The 23,654-nt window shown below is 29.4% G+C and overlaps 2 protein-coding genes across 2 annotated transcripts in view; one reads left to right on the forward strand and one right to left on the reverse strand.

The window, feature by feature from the left end:
* Positions 1-1,090, reverse strand: part of LOC142325685 (cytosol aminopeptidase-like) — a 32,368-nt gene extending 31,278 nt beyond the window's left edge. The window contains exon 1 of the mRNA XM_075367716.1: positions 974-1,090. Within this exon, the coding sequence (XP_075223831.1) occupies positions 974-1,090 (117 nt within the window). The remainder of the gene's footprint in view (positions 1-973) is intronic.
* A 2,275-nt stretch (positions 1,091-3,365) lies between these two features.
* LOC142324448 (nucleolar protein 16) lies at positions 3,366-19,073 on the forward strand. Its single transcript, XM_075365276.1, has 4 exons — positions 3,366-3,639; positions 10,681-10,798; positions 12,964-13,140; positions 18,917-19,073. Exons 1-4 carry the CDS (start codon positions 3,539-3,541, stop codon positions 19,058-19,060), a joined length of 540 nt encoding a protein of 179 aa, XP_075221391.1. The 5' UTR covers positions 3,366-3,538; the 3' UTR covers positions 19,061-19,073.
* The last annotated feature ends 4,581 nt before the right edge of the window (positions 19,074-23,654 follow it).

Genomic DNA, 23,654 nt, shown 5'->3' on the forward strand with positions numbered 1-23,654 from the left:
AAAATAGTAATTACTAAACTCACAGAAAAAAAAAAAACATTAACAAATGAGTTAAGAATTTTAAAAAAACAACCCATAAATTAAAAACTCTGGGTAGTGGATAACTTTCAAAACAAATTAAATTATTACACCCAGAACACAATCACCAAACACAATTGCCCTAGAGTATATAAACTGAAAGGAGTACACAATTCCCCTAGAGTATACATCAATGAACTAGAGTTCATTGATCAAACTGAAAGGAGCTTATTAGGAGATCTTGGTACATTTGAGTATTAACACTCAAAAACATAACAGAATAGTATAAATGAACGAACACAATTTAATACACTTTTTGAAGATATAAGTACATGTAGATGTTTTTTCTAGTAAGTATCATGTAGATGTTGATATTAGTAAAATAGAATTTAAAAAAACCAACATTGAAGTAAACTGAAATTTATATTTCTTCATAATTGAAATCTTTTTAAAAGCTAACCCCACCTTTTTCTTGTTCTATAAAAATTGATTTTGTTATTTTCTAGATACAGATAAAAACATGCAATACTTAGAAGATAGACCAACAAGTGTTTGGTTTATTGTACTACTCTTGTCATTTTAAGGAATAGTTCAATATCCTGACTTTTACAATTTACAAATCAATTTATTTCTCTTGTAAATTTTATATGTTGTTTATATAGATTATATCTACTTTGCTAAAACTCTGCATTCAACAACATCAAATAGCTATGTGATAAATGTAGCTAATCATGATTAGTATTTGAAAGTGTAATTTGGTTTTGAAGTAATATCATAAATCAGCCTTATAATTTATAATTTTACAAATAGAAATTTCAAACACAACATTAACATAGATTTAAACTATTGATTAAAATCTAGTGTACTAAATACAGGTTACCTACATACATTTGATGAACTATAAACTTTATTTCTAATTCAAAAATTCTTTTAATGTATAAAACTTTATATTTACCTTAACTTGACCCTGACATGATCCATTTGAATATAAACGTAAAACTCTTGTTGCATTTGTATTTGATATGGCATTGCCTGTTAGGCATCTAAAGATATAACTTAATATGGCCGACATTTTAAAATATAATTATGAAATGTACTGAAGGAAATGTTTATGAACAGAAAATTTTTATGGATCTGTTCCTAATGGAAATACAGATCTTATTTATATTTTGAGATCTTACTATTAAGTATTAGATAAATAACACCATTCAGTTATTGTTAAAAGATGTCATAATTTTGTCATTTCTTCTTTTTTGTATTTTTCTTCTTTTAAAAAATAATGTGTTTAATATCTACTGGCTAGTTCTTCATTATATCTAATTGGTTATAAATGGTATTATATTTTCAGGTATTTTATTTTATATTCAGTGTGAAATTAATAGCAGTTTACATCATGATCAGTATTTAATTAATATTGTGTATGTTCAGAAGGTTTGTTGTAAACAAGATAAATAGACAGGCTTGGTGGTGTTTAATTCAATTTATAGAGGATAAGATCAGTAAGTATCTTAGAGCTAGCTCATTATTTTACTACACTTCTGAATAGTTTTATTGAGTAAGATGGTTACCAACATTTTTACAAAATTGAATGTTTTACCAAAGTTATTTTCAAACTAACTAGTTTGGAAATAACATAAACTGACAAGTTAGTTTGGAAATATAGGATTTTAATGTTGATTGTTGCATTCTGTTATACATAGAAAAAATATAATATTAAATGAATTTCTTATTTGATTTTTACCTCACTTATTATGTCATGTGTCTGATCTTGGACATCATAGGACCTCGCTTGAAAATTACAAGTAGTAATGGTTGTTGGCCCTTAAAAGAGAAAAATATTTGTTACTTACGTATTAATGTCACCGCAGCTACAGCTTTATTTAAAAACAAAGAAGTCAATCGGATTTCGGTGGAAAATGGGCCGATATAGAGTTTAACATAGATTCAAAACAGTCTCCTTATTAATTTTAATAAATGGCTATTTATATTTATTTATTTTATAAATATAATTTAACCAAACTTAACCTACGCTCGCTTCACTCGCTAACCTTGACTAACTAACAGGAGTGTTCTGATTATTTAAATAATAAATAATTGTAATAATTACTGAATTTATTAAATAAATTCTCAAAAAATTACGGTGTTAATTAGTCAAGGTTAGCGAGCGAAGCGAGCGTAGGTTAAGTTCGGTTAAATTATATTTATAAAATAAATAAATATAAATAACCATTTATTAAAATTAATAAGGAGACTGTTCATTTTCCACCGAAATCCGATTGACTACTTTGTTTTTAAATAAAGCTGTAGCTGCGGTGGCGTTAATACATAAGTACCAAATATTTTTACAATATTCTCCCTTAGGAGAATATTAATTAATTTCAGTCATTGATTAAGATTTAGAATTATTTGTAAGTAATTTATATTATATTATTTGTTATGTATAGCAATAAAAAGAAGTTTGAAATATGTATGTAATTATATAAGGTGTTTTAATTTATTATATGTAACAATTTTTAATAAAAATAATTATAAAAAAATCTTGTTATATAAAAGTTTGAGTGAATTTCATTTTTATTTGATGTTTTCTTAATTAATATTATTATATAATTAACTAAAACAGTACTGTAATTAATAAATATAAATATATTGATAAATAATACTATAATTGATAAATGATTCAAAATGACAGTGATATGTGTAATTTTAATATGCATTCACAAGGTTCTTTCAATTTGAGTAATAACCAAAGGTACTGTATCGGTTCAGAGGTAATAAAAAAAAAAAATAATAAGTTTTAGTGGTACATATTTTATTGACTAGAATTAAAAATACTTAAATTACATACTTAATGACTCATTGTGTGAGTATTTAAAGTCCATAAATACACAAATTTGAATACTTGTGTAAGTATTCAAATTTGTGTAAGTATAGAATACTTACACAAATTTGAAACTAGAACTTAAATTTGTGTAAGTATAGAATACTTACAAATTTAATTAGAATTCTATTCATTCAAACCATATTAAGAAAGACAAATAAAAATAATATATTTTTTTGTGTATAATTTACTGTTAATTCGAATCCGAAATTGTTGAAAAATATATCACGAAGAATCAGTAATAAAATAGTATAGAATTAAAGATTCAGTAGTAATAACCACTACTGTAGCAGTTTCTGCTGCAGTTTCCGACAAAAATTTGTGTTTGAATTATGTTGCTTCTTGTCGTACAACGACCTTTGGATTTAATTTTTATGGGTTCCATGAAATTTAATAAAATGTTGGAAAATAACGTAAATTTTAAATTTATTAAAAGCATACAGTAATACGTTAGGTTTAAAGAAAATATTATCAAAGAGAAAATACGAAACAATCAGAGTTGGTTGTCAGCATTTCTTTCTAAATGTGAAAAGTTTCTTTCTAAATGTGGTTCGAAAAGACTACGGTAGCATGTGGTTAGTTTGAGGTTAAGTTGTTTCGGTTGAGTACTTAAGCCTTTTTCTTGTTTCATTCATCTTTAGTATGACAAAAATTAGAAAACAACATAGGAAAAAGAAATACAAGTATAATGTCAACCGGAAAAGAATGAGAAATAAGCTTCAGAAAACGCCTTCTATAAAATGGTAAATTTATCTTGATAATTCATAATTTTGTAGTTAACTAATTATGTTTTTGGCCGTCCAATTTTTTTTTGTGTTTACATTCTATAATATTTATTTCTGGCCTCTTATTCTGATTCATGTTTAAAATTTTATGTTCGACCCTATTTCTTTAATTTTTTTGATAAATAATTGAAACTGTAACAACCAATATTTTTTACATCATACAGTGTTTGATGTATGCAGTATCAAATCCTTATGAATTCATCTAAATTTTTTATACCATTTTCATGTAAATGATTTTTAAATATTTATTCTGTTATTACTTATTCTGTAATTTCCGTTTTTATTTGGTAGTAGTGATTTGATATTTAAGTGTTAAAAACCATTTTTATTTAAATAAAATTATCCACCTATTTAATTCCCAATTGTTATAAATCCTATTTATGTAATAGTTTTGTGGAATTTTACTGTTTGCTCTAGTATAGTAATACTTTTGCTATAGCATGCTTTCTTTGCAGTGAATATTGAACCTGTTATATTTGTTTTGGACCCCTAGTCCTTAGAATTCATTATGTGAGTAAAATCTTCTATTTTGAATACCAATATTTAGTTACTTACCTATAAGTCTGAAAAGATTATTGTTTATTCTGTTAAAGTAATCTATTACATTGTTATCTAAAATACATTATACAACTTAAGAAACTTAAAAAATATTAAATATTAAGTAGTATATATACTTATTTTGTAGTTTTCTAACATAAGTTAAAAAATATATATATATATCCACACCTTAACAGAATTGCCCACTGCTATGGAGGGAGTTTTACTGAAGGTGAATTATGCACTTCCTCTGTTATCCTCCCCCCAGTCTAATGCCATTACCATAGAATTTATATTACATTAATTGCTGCACGTATAAAAGACTGTATTAATAAAATTTATAATTCATATTCATTCCTGTTGTAAGTTCAAAATAGCCCCACCAAGAGGTTGGTGCAGTTGTGATTGTTACATTAGACTTAGCAAGCATTATCATACTTTTCTTATTACATCATCATAGTGTGGGTACTGTTACTTGGATTGTTTGATATTTATTTTTAAAATGACATCAGTACATTGTAGTTTTTCGAGTAATGTTGTACTGTAATTGTTATTGTTGTAATTACAATTCAATGTAGTTATGGATCTTTATGGAAATGTGTTTGAATCGTTCATTTTATCAAGATATAAAATGAATTGTGTTTGTTTCAATGTTTTGGTATTTTACTAGAACATAAACTGTGAAATCAGGGGCAGATGAAAAACTACCAGTTCTGATTATGATATTTTTATTTTATATTGATTATTGAAGGTAAGCTGAAAATGCCCCTTTATAGAGCTCAGGTGTTGCTTGTATTAATTTTATGATTGCATTTTTCATGTTTGGTTAAAATGTTAGTGCCTAAAAAATTTCAGATTATAAATTGATTATAGAAAATGATTATTTAAGATGAAAACCATAAACTTAATCTACCCTATCTATCTTTTATCTTTGAATACAAATTAGATTTCCCCTCTAAGCTAAAATGAAACGTAGATTAAAAATTGTTTTATTTTTATATTAAAAATACTATTGCCACCTTAGTATATGTGCCTATTACACCTGTATATGTGTTATTTATCCTTTGTTATATGTGTAAAGATAGATTTTTTGACCTCTTGTACATTATATATATATATATATATATATATATATATATATATATACAACTATGTAGTTTATCTTTGTATTTGTATAGGGTCATTCCCTTTTAAGTAATCCAGTTTTGAAAATTGTCCCCAGTTGACCATCTCGAAGTATTATCAAATTTTTGGTGGAGGTTCTCCATGGTTTGAAATGTCATTTTACCAAATTGCAGCTTTTTATCTGCTATGACTAATTTTGTGGCCTTTGAAAAAGGGGTACTACTTATAGTTTATGGACACATGTAAAAATTTTGATGGCAGTAATAAAGGTACAGATTCAAATTTTGGTATTGTTGGTTAACTATTTATGCTATATTCGAATATGTTAATCACAAGTTTTTTTGGAATCTGATTTTGGGATATAGCAATTGAAATTCAGCCAAAAATTTGTTGCAACATTTTGGAAGTCAAAATCATATAATTTCCTTGTTTAATTTTTTAATTGGAATGAGACTTTGTAATTTGAAAAAGGGAATAATTATGTGTAGGATCCTGAAGTTTCAAAGCAATTGGATTCTTATGTTGGGAGAAATAAATCACTAGATTTGGTCAAGATTTTTCAAATCATGATTTTTGGCCCATCTTCAAAGGCTTATTTCTTAGGCATACCTTCTCAGATTTTGTTAGTTTTATAATAGGTGATAATGGCAGCTTTAATCAACATAATCCATATATTTTGTTTTTTGACCTGTGTATTATAGTAGGTAAGAAAGCTTTTCAAAGATAATTAATCTTTTGCATGTGACAGATTTTTAATCTGTGGACATTTCTACTGAATTAAAACAGCTGAAGGTGGAAAAACACTCAATGCTTCAGAATACTATTAATTTTTTAAAGAATATTCCAAAATTTACAATATTTTGAAAAAAGATTGCAGTGTTCCAGAAAATTTTGGAGTATTCCAAAATTAGGCTGATCTGGGGGAAAAAATCCATGTTCTAGAAATGTGTAGAATGTTCTGGAAAACTCTGTTCTATAGAACATTATAGAAAGTCCTAGAAAACTCCATTCGCCAAAACATTATAGAAATTTCTGGAATATCCTGGATTCCTGGAATATTCCTGGATTTTTTTTTTCTAAAACACTAGAATGTTCTTTATTTTGAAGAAAGCGTGTATAAGCATCAACTTTTTGTGAATTAGCATAGTTATTAGTGAATAACTAATATAATCAGTTGTGACAGTTATTGTTATTTACAACTGTGTTTTGTATTGTTTTAAAATGAGTGAAGTTCTTGGCCCCTGCCATTTTGGCAAGCCTGATGGCTCTGAATGCCACAAGTCTTTAATATTTAATTATAGAAAAGCAATTTTTTTGCCTGTGAAAGAACTATCAGGAATGGACAAAAAACTTTTCAGTGGCGATCTGGAATTAGGTTTAATGAAGGTGCTGACATATATTCCTATCATAATGTTGTTTTGCTGATTATGTTTGAATTACAAAAACTGCTGTAATCCATTTGGAAAAGAATCGCACAAAGCCAGAATAGGGTTGTGGTCTATTGATATTGACTCTGTTGAGAGAATAAAAGCTTTAACTAATTATGACTTCAAGCCAGGTCAAAAGTTATGTTCACGATGTAGGGCAAGAATTTGCTCAAAGAGAGATTCAGCCAAAAGATGATCAACCAGAATCTGAATCTAGTGATGTGGAAATGCTGGAGGCTTCTGGAAGAATGGATGCCTCATTGTCACCTCTTGGACTCTCTCCTGGAAGCTTAAATATGTCAGCAAACATGATTCCAAAGTCTACCTGAAGCAGAAGGTAAGAAGAGTACGCTATTGATACTACAGCAGCAGCTGCTGCTGATTTGAGTGTGACTGATGTAATGCAAACATAAAGAGTAAGCAGTGTCAAGGATGTAAAGATCTGGATATCCTGATCGAAGAGCTCAAAGCCAAATTTCTGATCTCAGCTCACCCACAAGTTCAGATATTGACATTGGAACCCAGTAGCTGCAGTATTGAGAAAACAGCAGATGAATAAGAGGTTTCAATGCGAATGTAGAAGCAGGCCAAGAAGCTCAAATCTGAATTTGGTATTTTGGTAACACTAGAAAAAAAGGAGGAAATAATTGAAGCATGATATTAGACAACATGTCCTCAAATTTTTTGAAGATCATGAATTTTCCCGAATCTGTCCAGAAAAGAAAGATTTTGTTTCAGTTAGGATCAATGGTGAAGAAGTCCACATGCAGAAACGTCTACTTCTGTCCAGTTTAAAAGAGATATTCATAGCTTACTGGACACATTATGGCCGTGAAATTGACTTCTCAAAATTTTGTGAATTTAGGCTTAAGTGGTGTATTAGAGTTGGTGCTGCTGACACACATTCAGTTTGTGTTTCTGCCATTCACTGCCGAAGTGTTAAGCTCATGATAGCTGCAATATCCATCAACGATGACTACAAGGTATTGATTGAGATAACTGTCAACAGCTTAGAACCAAACGATTGGATGTAATCATGTTCACAACATTGTGAACAGTGCCTTAGCAAAACTGGATTGGAGTCCTGTTTATTAGATGCGCTTAAAGATTACGACTGGAGGAGTCCTATTTATTAGATGAGCTTAAAGACTATGACTTGGAACTAATAGAATATAAGCAGTGGATTCTTACAGACAGAGATGCATTGAAGACGTTAACAGGTGACAATGGAACATTTTATTGAAGAACTTTCCTTAAAGGTTTTTTGCCTGACTAGCCAGCATTTTGTTTCAGAAATCAAACTTCATATTTAAAACACTGAAGGAAAATTTAAATGATAATCGCACCATTATCCTGATTGATTTTGCTGAGAACTATTTGTTTGTTGTGCAAGATGTTGTACAGGGATTCCATTGGGAAAACAGCCAAGCCACATTGCATCCATTCATGGTTTATTACAATAAAAACAAGCTTCAGAAAGCCTTTGCATAGTCAGTGATTGTCTGCGCCATGATATCATTGCTGTTGAACTCATTGAATATCATTGAAGACAGTAACTGAAATAAAGCATATACACTACTTCAATAATGTTTCAGCTGCTCAATACAAGAATTTTTATCAATTTGTGCCACCATGAAGAAAACTTTGGGATAACAGCTGAATGGAGGAACTTCTTTGGTATTAGCCACGGAAAATCACCTTGTGATTTTCAAGGTCTACAAAACAATTAGCAGCACATGCCAGTCTTCAGTGACCTTTAGAAAACCAAATATTGACTCCAAGAGATTTATTTATTTGAATTTTGTAAGGAAAATATACCAGGAATCAGATTCTTTTTTATCCCAAGAGAAGAAGTTAAGAGAATTTGACCTGAACAGGAAATCCGGTTTAGTAATGGTCACACAATTACTGCCACAAAAGAGAACCATGAGTTTAAGCCAGTTAGCAAAGCTAATATCCAAGTCAGCAGAGTCTCAAATGATACTTCAGTATTTGAAGCTGATGTTTATGAAACTGATAACCTACTCAAAGCATATCACTTACCAGCTTGCAACCAGGTCAGTATGTGGCTTGCATATATGACAATACTTGGTGGATTGGAAATATATGTGATATATCTTTAAAAGGACGTGATTCTCTCATTAGTTTTATGCACCCTGTTGTCCATCAGGACAAAAATATATATATATATATATCCAGAATATATCCAGTCTATGATTGAGAAACAATTTAAGCTGAAATGGAATTAAAAGTATTGTGCTAAAAGGTTTCTGACTATTTTAGATATTTTTATTTTACTTTGAAGTTGCTGTGTTCTATAATATTGTAATACTTTACTGCACTCTGTTATTATTACGATTATTTCATTTTGCTTATAATTTTAGTATTTTTGTGCATGTGTAATAAATATTTTAAAATACTGGGCTTGCCATAACAGATATAATTAATTGTCACAAGTGTGCTCTCTGCATTCAGTAGGAGGCAAGGTATAGCTAATACAATTAACAACTTTACAGTAACAGGTAGCAAAATGGATGATAATACTTAATAAAAAATTACTTTCTACTAGAGAGCATTCATTTAATCCATAAACATTACGGAAACTTGCTCCCTGTGTGAAAGATGCATTATCTTTTAACTGTTTTTTCTGCCACAAACTATGGGCCAAAAAACAAACTGAATGGATTTTGTAGAAAGTTCTTTCTAATTATTATAAAACTAACAAAATCTAAGAAGGTATACCCGAGATATAAGCTTTCAAAGGTAGGTAAAAAATCAAGCTAAAGCATTTTTGACCAAATTTGATGATGAATATCTCCTGACATAAGCCTCCAATTGCTTTAAAACTTTAGGATGTTATACACAATTATGTCCTTTTTCAGGTTACAAAGTCTTATTCCGGTTAAAGTTCTAGATAAGGAATTACATAAGTTCAAATTTTGTCTTATAAAATGTCACAATTTTTAGCTGAATTTTAGATGCTATATCTCAAAACCAGTTGCTAAAAGAAACTTGTGAATAACATATTTGAATTCAACATAAAATCTTAACTAAAAGTATTAAAACTCAAACCTCTAGTTTTATTATTGCCTTCAAAATTGTAAGACAAAGTTAGAATTTTGTAACTACCAGTAAGTACCCTTTTTTTCAAGAGATCACAGAAAATTAGCAATAGCCAGATGTAGAGCTACAATTTGGTAAAATGGTATTTAAGACCACAGTGAATGTCCACGCAGCAAAATTTGATGAAGCGGACCCCTGGTCCACTTGTCATGGAATTACAGTTATAATTTGTGAATTTTTAAATTAGTCAAAATTATCTTGCAAAAATCAATTATTGCAATTAATATGGTAAGTTTAGCTTATTTAATTAATGTATGTTGAAATTATTTGAATGTTTTTAAATGCAAATGTATAAAAAAAAGTTAATAATGGTAGCAAATGGTATTAAGAATCTTTCAATCAGCTTTCAGCGTACAAGCCACCTTTTTTCACATTTATTTATTGTAATTTCACATAAAATCATCAGTCAGATATAAAATAATTAGATGACTGTTTTGATAGATAGGTTCAGTAGCAGTAATATATCTATTTTTGGGAATCACAGTGTGTACACTTCATTGTGAAGTTGGTACTAAATGTTCATGTTGGGTGGTGGTTACTAGACATTAATAAATTCACTTTGTATGTAATGTGATGTTTAGCAACCATTTGATTAAGTAAATAGTATTTATTCATTGGGATTTTAGGTAACGTGTGCATTATGCTTGTACATATTATATATTACGTTTTAACATTTAATATATCTGATAAGTGTATAAATTATGTATTATATATATATATATATATATATATATATGTGTGTGTATATAAAATTTTTATTGTATATGTGTATTGATTTATTTTACAGTGATCAAGTAAATAAAGAATGGGAAAGACATAAAACTGTTCGGCAAAATTTAAGAAGTATGGGGTTGGCATATGATCCAAATCTTGCCATTAGAATACCAAAAACTGTAATCAAACCAGTAAGTAGTTTTGCTTTCAACTTATATTTTATAAAGTAATATTAATGTATTGGAGGTAATAAATCTTGATGAATAGTATGGACATTTTTATTCTTGTCCAATAAGACAAAATGTGTGTTTGCAATTAATTCATGTCAAGTTAATGTAAGAAAACTGTAGTGGAGATCTGACATTAGTTGCTATTTCATTATGCTGCTGTGTATCTCAGGGTAGGATCCTTAATATTGCCTACATTCTCTCCATTTACTTTTTTCTCTTGTCTTTGTTCCTATTGTTAATCAAGGGGTCTGGGTTTTTTTTAATCAGTGTTTCTTGTTTGTACCTTTGCCCTTTCTGAAGAAAATGGCTATTGTGTGGAGTACTCACATTGACCTTCATTCACTAAAAAAGTCCAAACCAATATCTGTCTTATTACTTCGCAATTGTAATATACCTTTTATCCTTCTTATTATTTATGCATTAGTTGTAAATGGTAAATTGTAAATGCACTGCCACTTGCTTTAACTTATTTGCAACTTCTTTGTAAAAAAAACAACATATTAAACTTATTATTACAATGTATTACATAAAAAATATGTCTTGTTAGCGAGCGTAGGTTGTTTAGATTATGTTGACTCCATATACTGAATTGTACGTATATAAACATAACCTATGTTCACTTTGCTCACTAACATTGTATAATTAACATTTTAATAATGGTAATTAGGTTATGTTTGGTTGGTTATGTTGAACATGTATGATGTGCCAGTACACAGGGTCATAGTAATCTAAAATGTTTTGTAATTCTTATTTTTGATTAAAAAATGTACTTTTTCGAACTTAAATAAACATTATTATTCATTTTCTCATAAAATCCAAAGAAGTTGCATAAAAAAGTGGAATAATAAACAAGTACCAGAGGGAAATTTTTATTTTAACTGCACTTAGAAGCAGTTCACAGAAAAGGATATCACATTGTTAGCCAAGAAACACTTTTGATGCTTCCTTTTATTTGGTAGTATCTGTGAGGTGAGATCTGGGTATGCAATTACAGTGAGATAATAGAGGGATTTCAGAGTTTTATTAAAAAAGTGTTTTCTCTGCCTCATATAATTGCAAATTATGTATTTGGAATACAAAATAAATTGCACTACTTTAAATATTTATTTGAGCACATAATTTTACTGCTTTTGTAAGGAATTTATATCTGTTTTACTCATCTTTGCTTTCTTTTTGTCGAATAATATGCCACTTTGTTTCAATACCTTGGTTAAGTTTAATTATTCTCAATATTTTATTATTTGCTGGTTCATTCAAATAAATAAAAGTCTTTATTTCATTTATAATATGAATTATTTTTATTATAATGTTTGAACTTTTAATTCATTTATATAACATTATTGTATTAATTAATTATACATTTGTAATAAACACATGTTTGAATCTTAGATTGATGGAACAAGACTGAATAACAATAAAGCATTAGACAAATTCATTTAATGAACAACAAAAATAGTGAGAATTTGTAAAGAGTAAAAGAAAGAGTGAAAATTTATAGAGCAAGAAAAAAAATGAATTTTTATTTTTTACAAATCAAAAAAGGAGGAAATGAAACCCGAGTCTGTTTTACTGCTACTTAGTTTGTTAAGGTCAATAATAAAAGTTTAAGTAATGAGGTTATTATTATCCAGATTGGTCCTTCTTGCTTATACCTTCTTTATGATTTCCGTTCTTCACATATGACTAGTATTTCCTCATTTGTTTAAAATGTTTTATCTACCTTTTAATTTCCTATAGATCTACTGGTACCTTGCTGATAAAACATTTTTTTTGCCATCTCACCTCAGTAGTTCCAGCCAGAACACTACTTTCCATTCGCATCAAATTGCTTCTCAAATTTAGCTATTTAAACTGGATCTCTTGAGTTTGGATTTGGCTTAGTAAAGAAGGCAACAAGAAGCTACTTCACTTCTTTCATTGGTGACGTAGCATGGGATCTTGTTATTCTTCAAACGGGCTATGCTTTTTTTTCAATTCAGTGTATTTTATGGTTAGGTCTTATTATGGCACCATTTTGTTATGGCAGTAACATACGTACATGCATAATCTTTGTAATAAAGTGAAATTATATAATATTTAAATGTTTTATTTGATTTTCATTTTTATAGTCTGGTTTTTTTTTTAAGCTGGAAGATGAAAAACTGGAAGAAAAGCCTAGACCACCAAGAATTCCTAAGAAGATTCATGTAGCCCAGGCATTGGAAGAAGATGCTAATGCTCCTCGTGAAAAAACATTTAGACTTCCTAAGAGTCAAGTACAATGGCTTTCATATTTATTGAATAAATATGGAGAAGATTATAAGGTTTGTAAGGAAAAGTATCCATTTGTATACAATATTCATTCAGAAACATTGTTTGAACACGTATATACAGTACTTAGATGTCGCTGACATCTAAAATACAAAGTAAGAATGATTTTTCTGTAATTTGAAAAAATCTGATTGTTTACTTGATTTATTAAAATAAATAATTATTGAAACTACCAAGACAGTAAGATTTATTAAAATAAATAATTATTGAAACTACCAAGACAGTAAAATGTTAATACTTATCGAGGTAGCACTTTTGATACTTCATCAGTCTGATTCTTAAAAATATACATTCATTGAAATAATTCTGTGAAAACCTTGTCAAAAATAATTCTCCATTAATCATGGCTAAAGACAAACTGATAGGCACATAAAAATAATAAGAAAATATAACAAAAAGTTTTATTTTATATTAATTACTGTATTTACTTGTGTGATTTACACTTATTTGAACTATTTGTTTTCTTGTCTGTAGTTTGAATTAGAAAACAATTTTATATAGGTTTATAATTAAAACTAAAATATGATAACCAGTGATAAAATGATATTTGATTGAATATTTAAAAAAAAATATTGTTTAAAAATAGTTGAGAAGTTAGTTTAAACTTTTGTCGAAAATACACTTTTTTTAGGTTTGGAATAAAATAACTTTGTTAATTTACTAATAAACAAATAAAAAATTCTAGTGAAGTAAAAGTTCTAGAAGAGAAATTTAATTCCGAGAAAATTTTATGTGAATAACATTATTAAACGTTAACATAAATTTGAGAAGTTCAACTTGAATAAAAAGCTAAACACACAAACTGGATCAGAAAAGTGATGAGATTTTAAACAGATCAATTTACATACAAATGTAAAAATTATAAAAATAAATTGAAAGACTTCCTTCTAAAACATATTAAAAATTTATATTTTTTCATAGGTTGGCAATTGCAGCTGATCAACAATTAAATTTAGTGTTTAGCATTTGAATATTTATTTAAGCGGTATTTGTGCTGCTATTGTTCGATCAGTCATTCACAACGGGTGGTACCACAAATTTGTTTCATTTGGAGAGTTCATGGAAATGTTAGTAATTTATGGTAAAGTATATAAAAACAGATTAGCTGCTGTATGTGAATACCAAGAAAATTATCTAGATTGAAAAGTACCAGATCATAAATCATTTGAGTCTTTGGTCTGGCATGTTCAAGAAACAGATATGCTTAAACCACAACTATTCAATGCTGGTGTGAACATTTTATGAGAAATGGCAATGCTAAAGAAGCAGTATTGATTGCGGTACAAGTATCTTCCACCGCATTGCTTTCATGTTTCACTATCAAGTGTGTGGCACTTACAAGAGCAATAATTATACCCATTCCATACAACACATGTACAAGAGTTATTACCACCTGATAAACGGATGAATTCTGTCTATGGTTAATTAGAAAATGTGAATGTCATCCTGATTTCTGAAGTAATATTGTAATTACTGATGAATCCTATTTTACAAGAAATGGAATTTTAAATTATTATCAAAACACTCATACTTGGGCAGAAGTTAATCCCCCATGAGTGTGCTAAAAGTCATTTCCAACGCACTTTTGCTTTAATGTTTGGTGTGGTCTTCTTGATGATAATCTCATAGGCCTTCTTTGTTTTTTACAGCCAAGGCTCAGTGGTGAGCAGTAATTGCATTTTTTGTAAACAAATCTTATGGAACTCTTTGAAGATATTCTACTTGGAGATAGAGCGCAGGTGTGGTTTTTCAAAAATAGTGCACCTACTCACTACAGTCATGATGTGATGAATTATTTAAATAACACATTCAGTAAGCAATATATTGGCGATGATGTGATGAATCATTTAAATTCATTTAATAAGCAATTATTGGTCAAAACAGATCAGCAAAATGGCTATCTTGATCACGCAATCTCATGCCAGCAGACTTTTTCAGTTGAATTTGAACTAGTTAGTCTATTCTGCTTGTATTACACACAAGAAGAATTGAGACATCGAATAATAGAAGTTGAAGCTGCTATTAGGAATAATAATGATGCTATTAGATGTGCCCGGCTAGAATGGGATTTGCCAAGCTAAACTATTCATTGAACAGAATGGAAGCCACATTTTGCTACTGCTTTGAAGAAATGTTTGCAGCTTTATCGAGGAACCATTTTCATATTTAATAATTTTTACAAAATGTATGGGATTTTTATTTTTTTAAATATATTTTTTGTTCACATTTTTATGTTATTAATAATAAGTTTTCTATTTGCTTTCATTTACATTATGTTGTTCAAATATTGATAAAAGTTGTCTAAAATTGTACCACTTTCTGATCCAGTTTGTGTGTTTTGTTTCTAATTAAAGTTGAACTCCTCAAATTTGTGTTTAATTTTAATAGACTTTATTTACGTCAATTTTCTCAGAATTATATTCTCTATAAAAATTTTTATTTGTTAATTTTCCAATAAGTTATTTTATTCCAAACCTAAAAAATTATTACTTATAAAACCTTTTCTTGTTTTACGCTGTTTTTCTTAAAACCTAAGTGAGATAGAGATCTGGAACCACTTTTATCAAGTAACATATATATATATATATATATATATATATATATATGTTATGTAACATATATATATATATATATATATATATTACATAAGTATATATCTTAGGTGAATTGAAGGTTTATTGTAAAGAGCTCAGTCATTTTGCAATGCACCCAGCAGATTGGAAAATTATCTAGTAGTTTCTAATCAACCTGATATTTTTCAGGCTTATTGTAGTGAACCCATACAACTTTAGGCCAATTGGAAAATGTGAAATTGTTTGCTCAAACAGCCTGGTTTTATCCAGGCTTATTGTAATAAGTCCAAGGTAGTGAAGGCTTATTAGGAAGCAAGTAAAAAAAAAAAACTATGCTAACTAGTGCTTACTGTAATGAACTTTTGAATTAGATATCAATTACTAAGGTAAGAAAGAGGTAATTTAAAAACTACAAAACAATAATTTTTTTAAAGAAATTATTAAACAAAAATTATATAATAATTCTTAATTGTTCTCATAAACAAATTGTTAAAATGAATATTAAATCAAATTAGATTTAATTAGTCCAAGTTAGACTTAAAAACTATGTAATAATAATTTTTTTAAGGTATTATCATCATTAATTCATTAGTAATCAGTAATTTTCAACTCTAGCTTTACTTTCACTTATTTCTACATGGTGAACTCTTATGACAGTTCAATGAACACAGTTGATTGGCATTCTTACACAAGCACTTTTTTGTTTGAAGCTGAATTTTTGACATGAGCACTTGCAATTGCTATACCCCTTGGCACCAAACTTTGATTATATTCTATTATTTTCCATCTTAAGAATTTTTCAATTAAATTTGGACAGTCTGAAGGACCATGGTCTACTTTCAGAACATTTAACAAAAAGTCTCTATCTGCAATAGTTTCAGTTTTTTTCAATAATTTCAATTTTTTCTGCGCTCTCTTCTGGCCTTTTTATGCTTTTTGATGCTCCTGTCACAATGATAATTAGCATTATTCTCCTCAGAGCTTGAGGCAACACTGACAAGTTGTGTGAATCTTCACAGAACATGAATAGCATGATACAGATGATGTTTTGTTCAAATTGCGTGAACAGATAGAACACATCTCATTTTCCAAGTTAGCAGCTTGATTTTCTTCTGCTTCCTGTGCAATTTCTCTTTCCTTGCTGCCCTCTCTAAACTGTTCCAAATCTTCTTCACTGGCAGTTTTTTCTAATATTGTTGGTGGGTTATTTGTTGAACCTAATTCTAACTTTGGTTCAGTCTGAAAAAGTGTTATGTACAGGCTTCCTCCTAATACTCGATATTTTGAGGAGCATTTTGCCACTGAACATGCCTGCTGTTACCTGATCTAAACTTCTGTGTTTTCCATTCAAGCATGTAACATATTTTTAACATCCTGGTTGCAACCTATCTATGCTCCCTTGTAACTGTGGATGCCATGGTCTTCCTTGGATTATTTTACAATCAGACTGCATTGCTGAACGTTCCTTAATCACAGCTGTTAATTCACACCCGTTGTTGCTTTGCAAAATGTGAGCTGCACCAAAATCTAGAAATATTTTCAGCAATTCAAATGCAACATCAGCAGCATGGTTTGTTTTCAAATTGTGAAGAACACAAAATTTTGTTGCATGATCTTAGTAGTTAATTAACCATCTTTTCATGTTACATATTCAATTATCATGTCACATATTACAAAGTGATACAAAAATTTCAACTGCTGATATAGAAACAAAATTTATTTTTCAATGAAAACAGCGTTTTATCTCTTCCGCTGTGTCCAGTGGCATGATGATACTGAAAAAGCATGTCAAAATATTCTTAAAGAGGAATTATTATTACAACAGGGATCCTCATTTTTCTTCTTTTTAATTAATATATTTTTTCACCTACCTTTATTGTTGTATTTTCTAATTAATGTAAATTGTCTACTGGTCTTATGTTTCTGGTATTATTTGATTCTAAAATTTCATGGATGGCTTCTTCTATGGTCGCATTAGTGAATGGTTTTTTAACTACATTTTCACTGTTGTTACTGTATTCATTCATTTTTTATTAAGGTTTAACTTCATGTTATATAGTTTGTCTTGGGGTTCACTTCCACCATTGTTACTCTCCTACGTACTGCGACCTCTATACTGTCTTTTGCATTTTTTAAAATATTTTTTTAAATATGTTCAGTCTAGATGACAACACACACCAAGATGTAATAAAAAACATAAAATATCATGAAGCAGAATGCTGTATAAAACAAAAATCCGAGCTTGCTGAGACAGTTCAACTGCTACTGAGCAGTGCTGAAAGTAGCTCCTCGTAGTCTGTTACTAAGCATGTTTTGACAGGTCACCGCCATCTATTGCTAAGCATGTTTCAACAGGCTTTTCATGACTGAGCTTTGCCATTCTTTTCAATACGCCTGCATGGGATAAGGCTTATTGCAGTTAGCCTGGATGAAACCAGGCTGTTTGGTCAAACAATTGCACATTTTCTGAATAGCCTAAAGTTGTATGGGCTGATTACAATAAGCCTGAAAAATATCAGGCTGATTAGAAATTACTGGATAATTTTCCAATTTGCCAGATGCATTGCAAAATGACTGTGCTTTTTACAGTAAGCCTGATTTTACAATTCGATTTCATCATTATATATTTATATATACACCAAGTGATATTTAAATATGGAAACAGCGTTATAATGCATATCTGTGGTGCATTTGGAGGCAGAAAGTAAACAACCTTTTACTATCAGCTAAATAAAATACCAGACTAAAAATAATCACACAAAAAAAGTTGTGTAGAACAGAAAGCTACAAACATTTTATAAGAATGTGAAATAAAAAATAATACTCGTAGCAAAAGAGTGTGAGACAGAGAGAGAGTGAGAGTGTGTGTGTGTGTGTGTGTGAGTGAATGAATGAAAAAAAAATACATAAACTCTCTAACTAGTTCATGTTATTTTTAGGTTTATATGTTTTACTCTATGTCAAGTTAATACTATTTTGTAACAGGCTAAGTCCAAATATGTCCAAAATATGCTGGTAAGATGGATATTCAGAGCCAATTAGAAGTTAAATATTTGCAATAGGACTTGAAATGTGCTGTCCTGTTGGTTACAAAAAATTGCAGTGGTGCATTAATGTGAAATCTTGAGTAGAAAACTTCAACAGATGTAAATTATAGTTTCTGTAATGTATATGATTTTATTAATCGTTGTTACAGGCTATGTCAAGAGATGATAAAAATTATTATCAAGAAACTTGGAAGCAGTTGCGGGCTAAAGTAAAACAATTTAAAAGTATTCCAGAACAATTTGGTGAGTATCTTGAGTCAAGAGAGCAGAAAGAGATGGAAATAAATTCATGATTATAAATAAGAATTGTGTTATTATTTTTTTGTTGGTTACATTTCTTCTGGATTATTGTCAGAGTAGATGGAATACCAGAAAATCACCACTCTTTATTCCTGATCAGGAAATAGTCATGGCTGTGAAGTTATTACTGTAGTGTGGCAAGTGAATCGGATAATTTTAAAAACCGCTATTAAGGGTTGATTATTAATTTTATGTGGTTTTAACAAGTGTGGACACAGCATAGACATGAAAACATTTACTGTTTTTGATTTTAAGTCGCTGAAAAGAGAAATTTATTTTATTAATCTATCTGTTTTTAAGAGAAAACGATATCTTGCAGATGACTGCCCATTTTGATAATACTCTACCATTTCAATAAGTCTCTTACTAAAATCATCCCTTACTCTTTGCGGCATCTCTAGGAGAATTCTAGGGTTTTTTGAAGCCTGCTATATGATATTTTGCTTATTAACAAATCCTGACAAATTAAAATGAGCCTTATGGCTCATCAGTAAATTGTTAACAAGGTCTTGCCTTTCATTAATCATCTGCAGTAAAGTTTAACAGAAATTTACCCTGTTTTCACAGTCATCTCTGTTTGTTACATTAAGCTACTTGATTTTTATATAGGTGAAGTTTCAGATCATTGTGTAAAATTTGCCATCTAGTGTGGTCAGACAGTCTTGAGTGACAACAGAATACTACTTCACTCAAATGCCTCTCTCACAGTTACGATATTTTTGGGTGTATGAATTATTTTTCCACTACTACCTTCATCTTTAGCATAGAACCATTGGCCTCAAAGTTTTAAGCCAAAGCTGAAGGAACAGCACAGTTGCAATCAATCACATAATATTTTCAAAATTCATACCGAGTGATTATGTAACTGTTACTTTTTTGTAGAACACTTTAACAGCAAAGACATGTTGTTTTCCACTTCACTGTTCCATTGCAATTAAATGCTTTTCAGTAAGATACAAAATGGCAGTAGGGGTTTCTTGCTAAGTTGAAAAATTACTCTTAAAAAACAGCGTTGCAAAATCACTCAATACATTGTTGCTTTGCTGCACCTGTTATTTAGAGGGGTGCAGCAAATTCTGTCTTTTTTGTTCAATTATTTATCATAGATTGCTAAAAACATTAAAAATCCTTACTGGATATATATATATATATATATATATATAATAAAAATGTGAGCTTCAAATCTCTTTACTTTTTTTAAAATGTTTTTGAAATCTCTTTCAAAACTGTTCATGATTTATTTTTACAAATAATTAAAATCCTGTTGGTGGTAGAAAATCCTATGGATCTTCCGGAACATCCCTACACACAGATTAGCAGTAATCTGCAACCATTTCTTTATTCCTACACTGAGCATTTAAAATGAAACATTAACTTTCGCTTAGTCATAGTGAATAATTTAATTACATTATTTTATACAAGACCCAGTATGTTTAAAAATTACATTACCTTACTTTGTGTAAACCTATCCCTCCAGTATCAAAATGTTACGAATTTTGATAGCGCATAGCATCTTAAGTTTGCAATGTATTCTTATTTAATTGGTTTAGGTGTTCTTTAAATTTGTATTAGTCTAGTTAAAAATCTTATTATTGAATTATTTTAATGACAGTAAACTATTCTGATAGCATTTTAAGAAATAAAATAAAAAAATAGGAAACAGCAATTTTAACAAAAAGATGATTTATGAATTTCTTTAAAAAACTGCAGAAAGTTATATTCATTAATAGAAGTTAATCATTAAATTCTATGCTAATTAATGCTCCATTCATGTATTTGACTGAGTGATGAAGCTTTCTATTGTTTATACTTCAACAGCATGTTAATTTCAGTAAAGTTGTGCATTTTGTTGTCAGTTATTCATTAATATCAGTTTCATTTCCCTGATTCGAAATGAGTGGAATGTGAAATGTAAGTTTATTGTTCTTACGTGGAATGAAAATTGAAAGGCTTTATACAGCAGGTAAAATGTGTATATAATTATTTAGGTGTTTGTAAAAAAATATAAGTAAATCTTTGTGTGAAATAATTACATATATTGTGAAAGTTCATTTTATTGTTCTTTTATTAGATTAAAATTGTTAAGTAAGTCTATTAAGTCTGTTAAGTAAGTGGTCTATTTTTAATCAGCCAAATTTTTTTTACTGATTAAGAATCACTCAAGTACATATTCAGTCAAGTACATATTTTGTAATGCATTTTTGGATTAATCAGTCATTTTGCTAACCAGCCAAAGGTCCATCCCAGATACGTCAGTTAAAAGGAAGTCTGTAATTAATGAATACTGTTATATAATTTACTTTGTTTGGAATACAGTGTGTTACATAGATTAATCAAAAAGTTTCACAATTCTCATAGCGTATTCTGTCTCGTTTTTCTGTCAAGAAATTAATTTGTTTACCTATATTTTAATGCCGTTAAGTAACACTGCCCAACAAAAATCTTTTTTTACCGTTTCCTTCACTTCATGAGTCAAATATTACTAATTTTGGGTTGAGAAAAACGAATATGACAAAGAAACATTTTTATTAGCTGTAGTGTGATATGCAGTAGGTGGAAGTATTTTAACGCATTAAGAGAAAACTATACATTTTAATTACATATACCAACAACATAGAAAGTCCATCTGATATTTTTTAATGACAGTTACATTCTAAGAGTTCTTAATTGATAAAAGAATATCTAGTAGTTGGTTGGGTATGAGGAGAAAGATGTGGTAACTTCATACCACATTGTCTTTAGGCTTTCCTCTTGTGAGTTTTGGAACATCCCTACACACAGATTAGCAGTAATCTGCAAGCATTGCTTCATTCCAATAGCCCTGATGTCTTTGTTCAATTACAGAAATATTCTGATGGAATCATTCTCAGTATTCATCACTGACAATTTCACAATGAGGAAGGAAAAAGTACAGTTGTAAGTGGAGAAAATGGATTTTAAGAGACATGTTGCTCCGAGTTAATGATATTTTTGCAGAAGTACTGTCACCAACTGACTGTAGTTTTCATCTCTTTTGTTGCCTAAAAATCATTGAAAGATTCCCTTCACAAGGATAAAAATCCTTGTTCAATTGTCACAATTTTTTTTGTTATGTTGGTACATTTGTTCCTAATATATATTTACATTGGTAGCTATATTGGATGTTTAGTTTATAGCTGACTTTTCGAGTATACATGTGTTGTCATATAGTTGGTGATTTTTAACTTGGGGGGAGTAAATTGAACAAAGAATTTATATTAAATTTTGCTTTAAGAATGTAATAAAGCACAAACAACATCACATTGGAAATGCTCAATGTTGTTTTTGGCGATTCTTCTATGTATAAAACAAGCGATAACAAATATTTCCAAAAGGGCTGTGAAGACACAGAAGTTGAGTGACCAGCACATCAAAAGCCAGTGACAACATCAACATCAGAGAGGTTGCTGATGATGTTGTCATCATCATTTTACCCATCCCAAGAAATTTTTTCTGATATTTTGAACATGAAACGTAGCAGCAAAGTTTGTTCCAAAATTGTTAAATTATGACCAAAAGCAGTGCCAAATGAACATTGGCCCAATTGTCCCAATAGAAATTTCCTGAAGAGACAAGGCTGAAAAAAACTTGTCTAGTTCAATCAAATGTAAAGGTTTTGATCACTGTATTCTTCAGTTTCGACGGCTTAGTGGTTCATCTATTCTTGGAAGTTCAACACCATTTACGTAAAACAAGGTGAAGAAAACACCTGGGTTTGTGGTGAAACAATTCATGGGAATTGCACCATAATAATGCATGTTCTCACACATTGCTTGTTTGCGAATCTTGGCCAAAAACAACTGTTATGATGCATCAGCCCCATATTCATCAGGACATGGTTCTCTGTGACTTCTTCTTATTCCCCCAAGCTGAAAAGAACTGTGAAAGGAGAACATTTTTTCAACATTAAAGAGATAAAGACAGAATCGCTGAAGGAGCTAAATGCCGTACCGAAAATTAAATTCCAGAGGTGCTTTGAAGATTCTAAAAAGTCCTAACACAAATATATTGTATCTCAAGAGGACGAAATCAATATTGAATAAATATTTTTTGAAAAAACTAAAATTCCACATATTTTTTTATCAAATTTTGTATTTCACCTAGTATCTGTAAATTAATTAAGACAATATTGAGGATAATATATTAACTTAAATGCCTTCAATGGATTTAGTGGATACATTTGAAACTTATTTGCACAGACTAAGTTACTCAAAAATAAATCCCACTAATTGCTAACCAACTTAACTGAAAAAACAAACTGAGAAAAGTTGACATATTTGAAAAGTCACTAGTTTTCAGTAAGTGTGCAGAATAAGTTAAAGAAAATAAACTGGTTGAAAAATCACTTCTTAAAATATTTTAATTTATTTTGATACATTGACTTTGGTATTACTTAAAAGATTGTTATATTGATATTGACTGATCATTATATCTTACTTCTGACAAATGTGTAATAGAGTAAGGATATTGATAAGTTATTTTCTAAAAAAAAATTACTTTATAAAGACAAATTTTTAAAAACTCAGCCCATTTTTGATGCAAGTCAAAAAAAGGAACTTGCAGTTTGGT

This window comes from Lycorma delicatula, chromosome 5 (genome assembly GCF_047948215.1).
Source record: "Lycorma delicatula isolate Av1 chromosome 5, ASM4794821v1, whole genome shotgun sequence".
In the NCBI taxonomy this organism is placed as follows: Eukaryota; Metazoa; Arthropoda; class Insecta; order Hemiptera; family Fulgoridae; genus Lycorma; species Lycorma delicatula.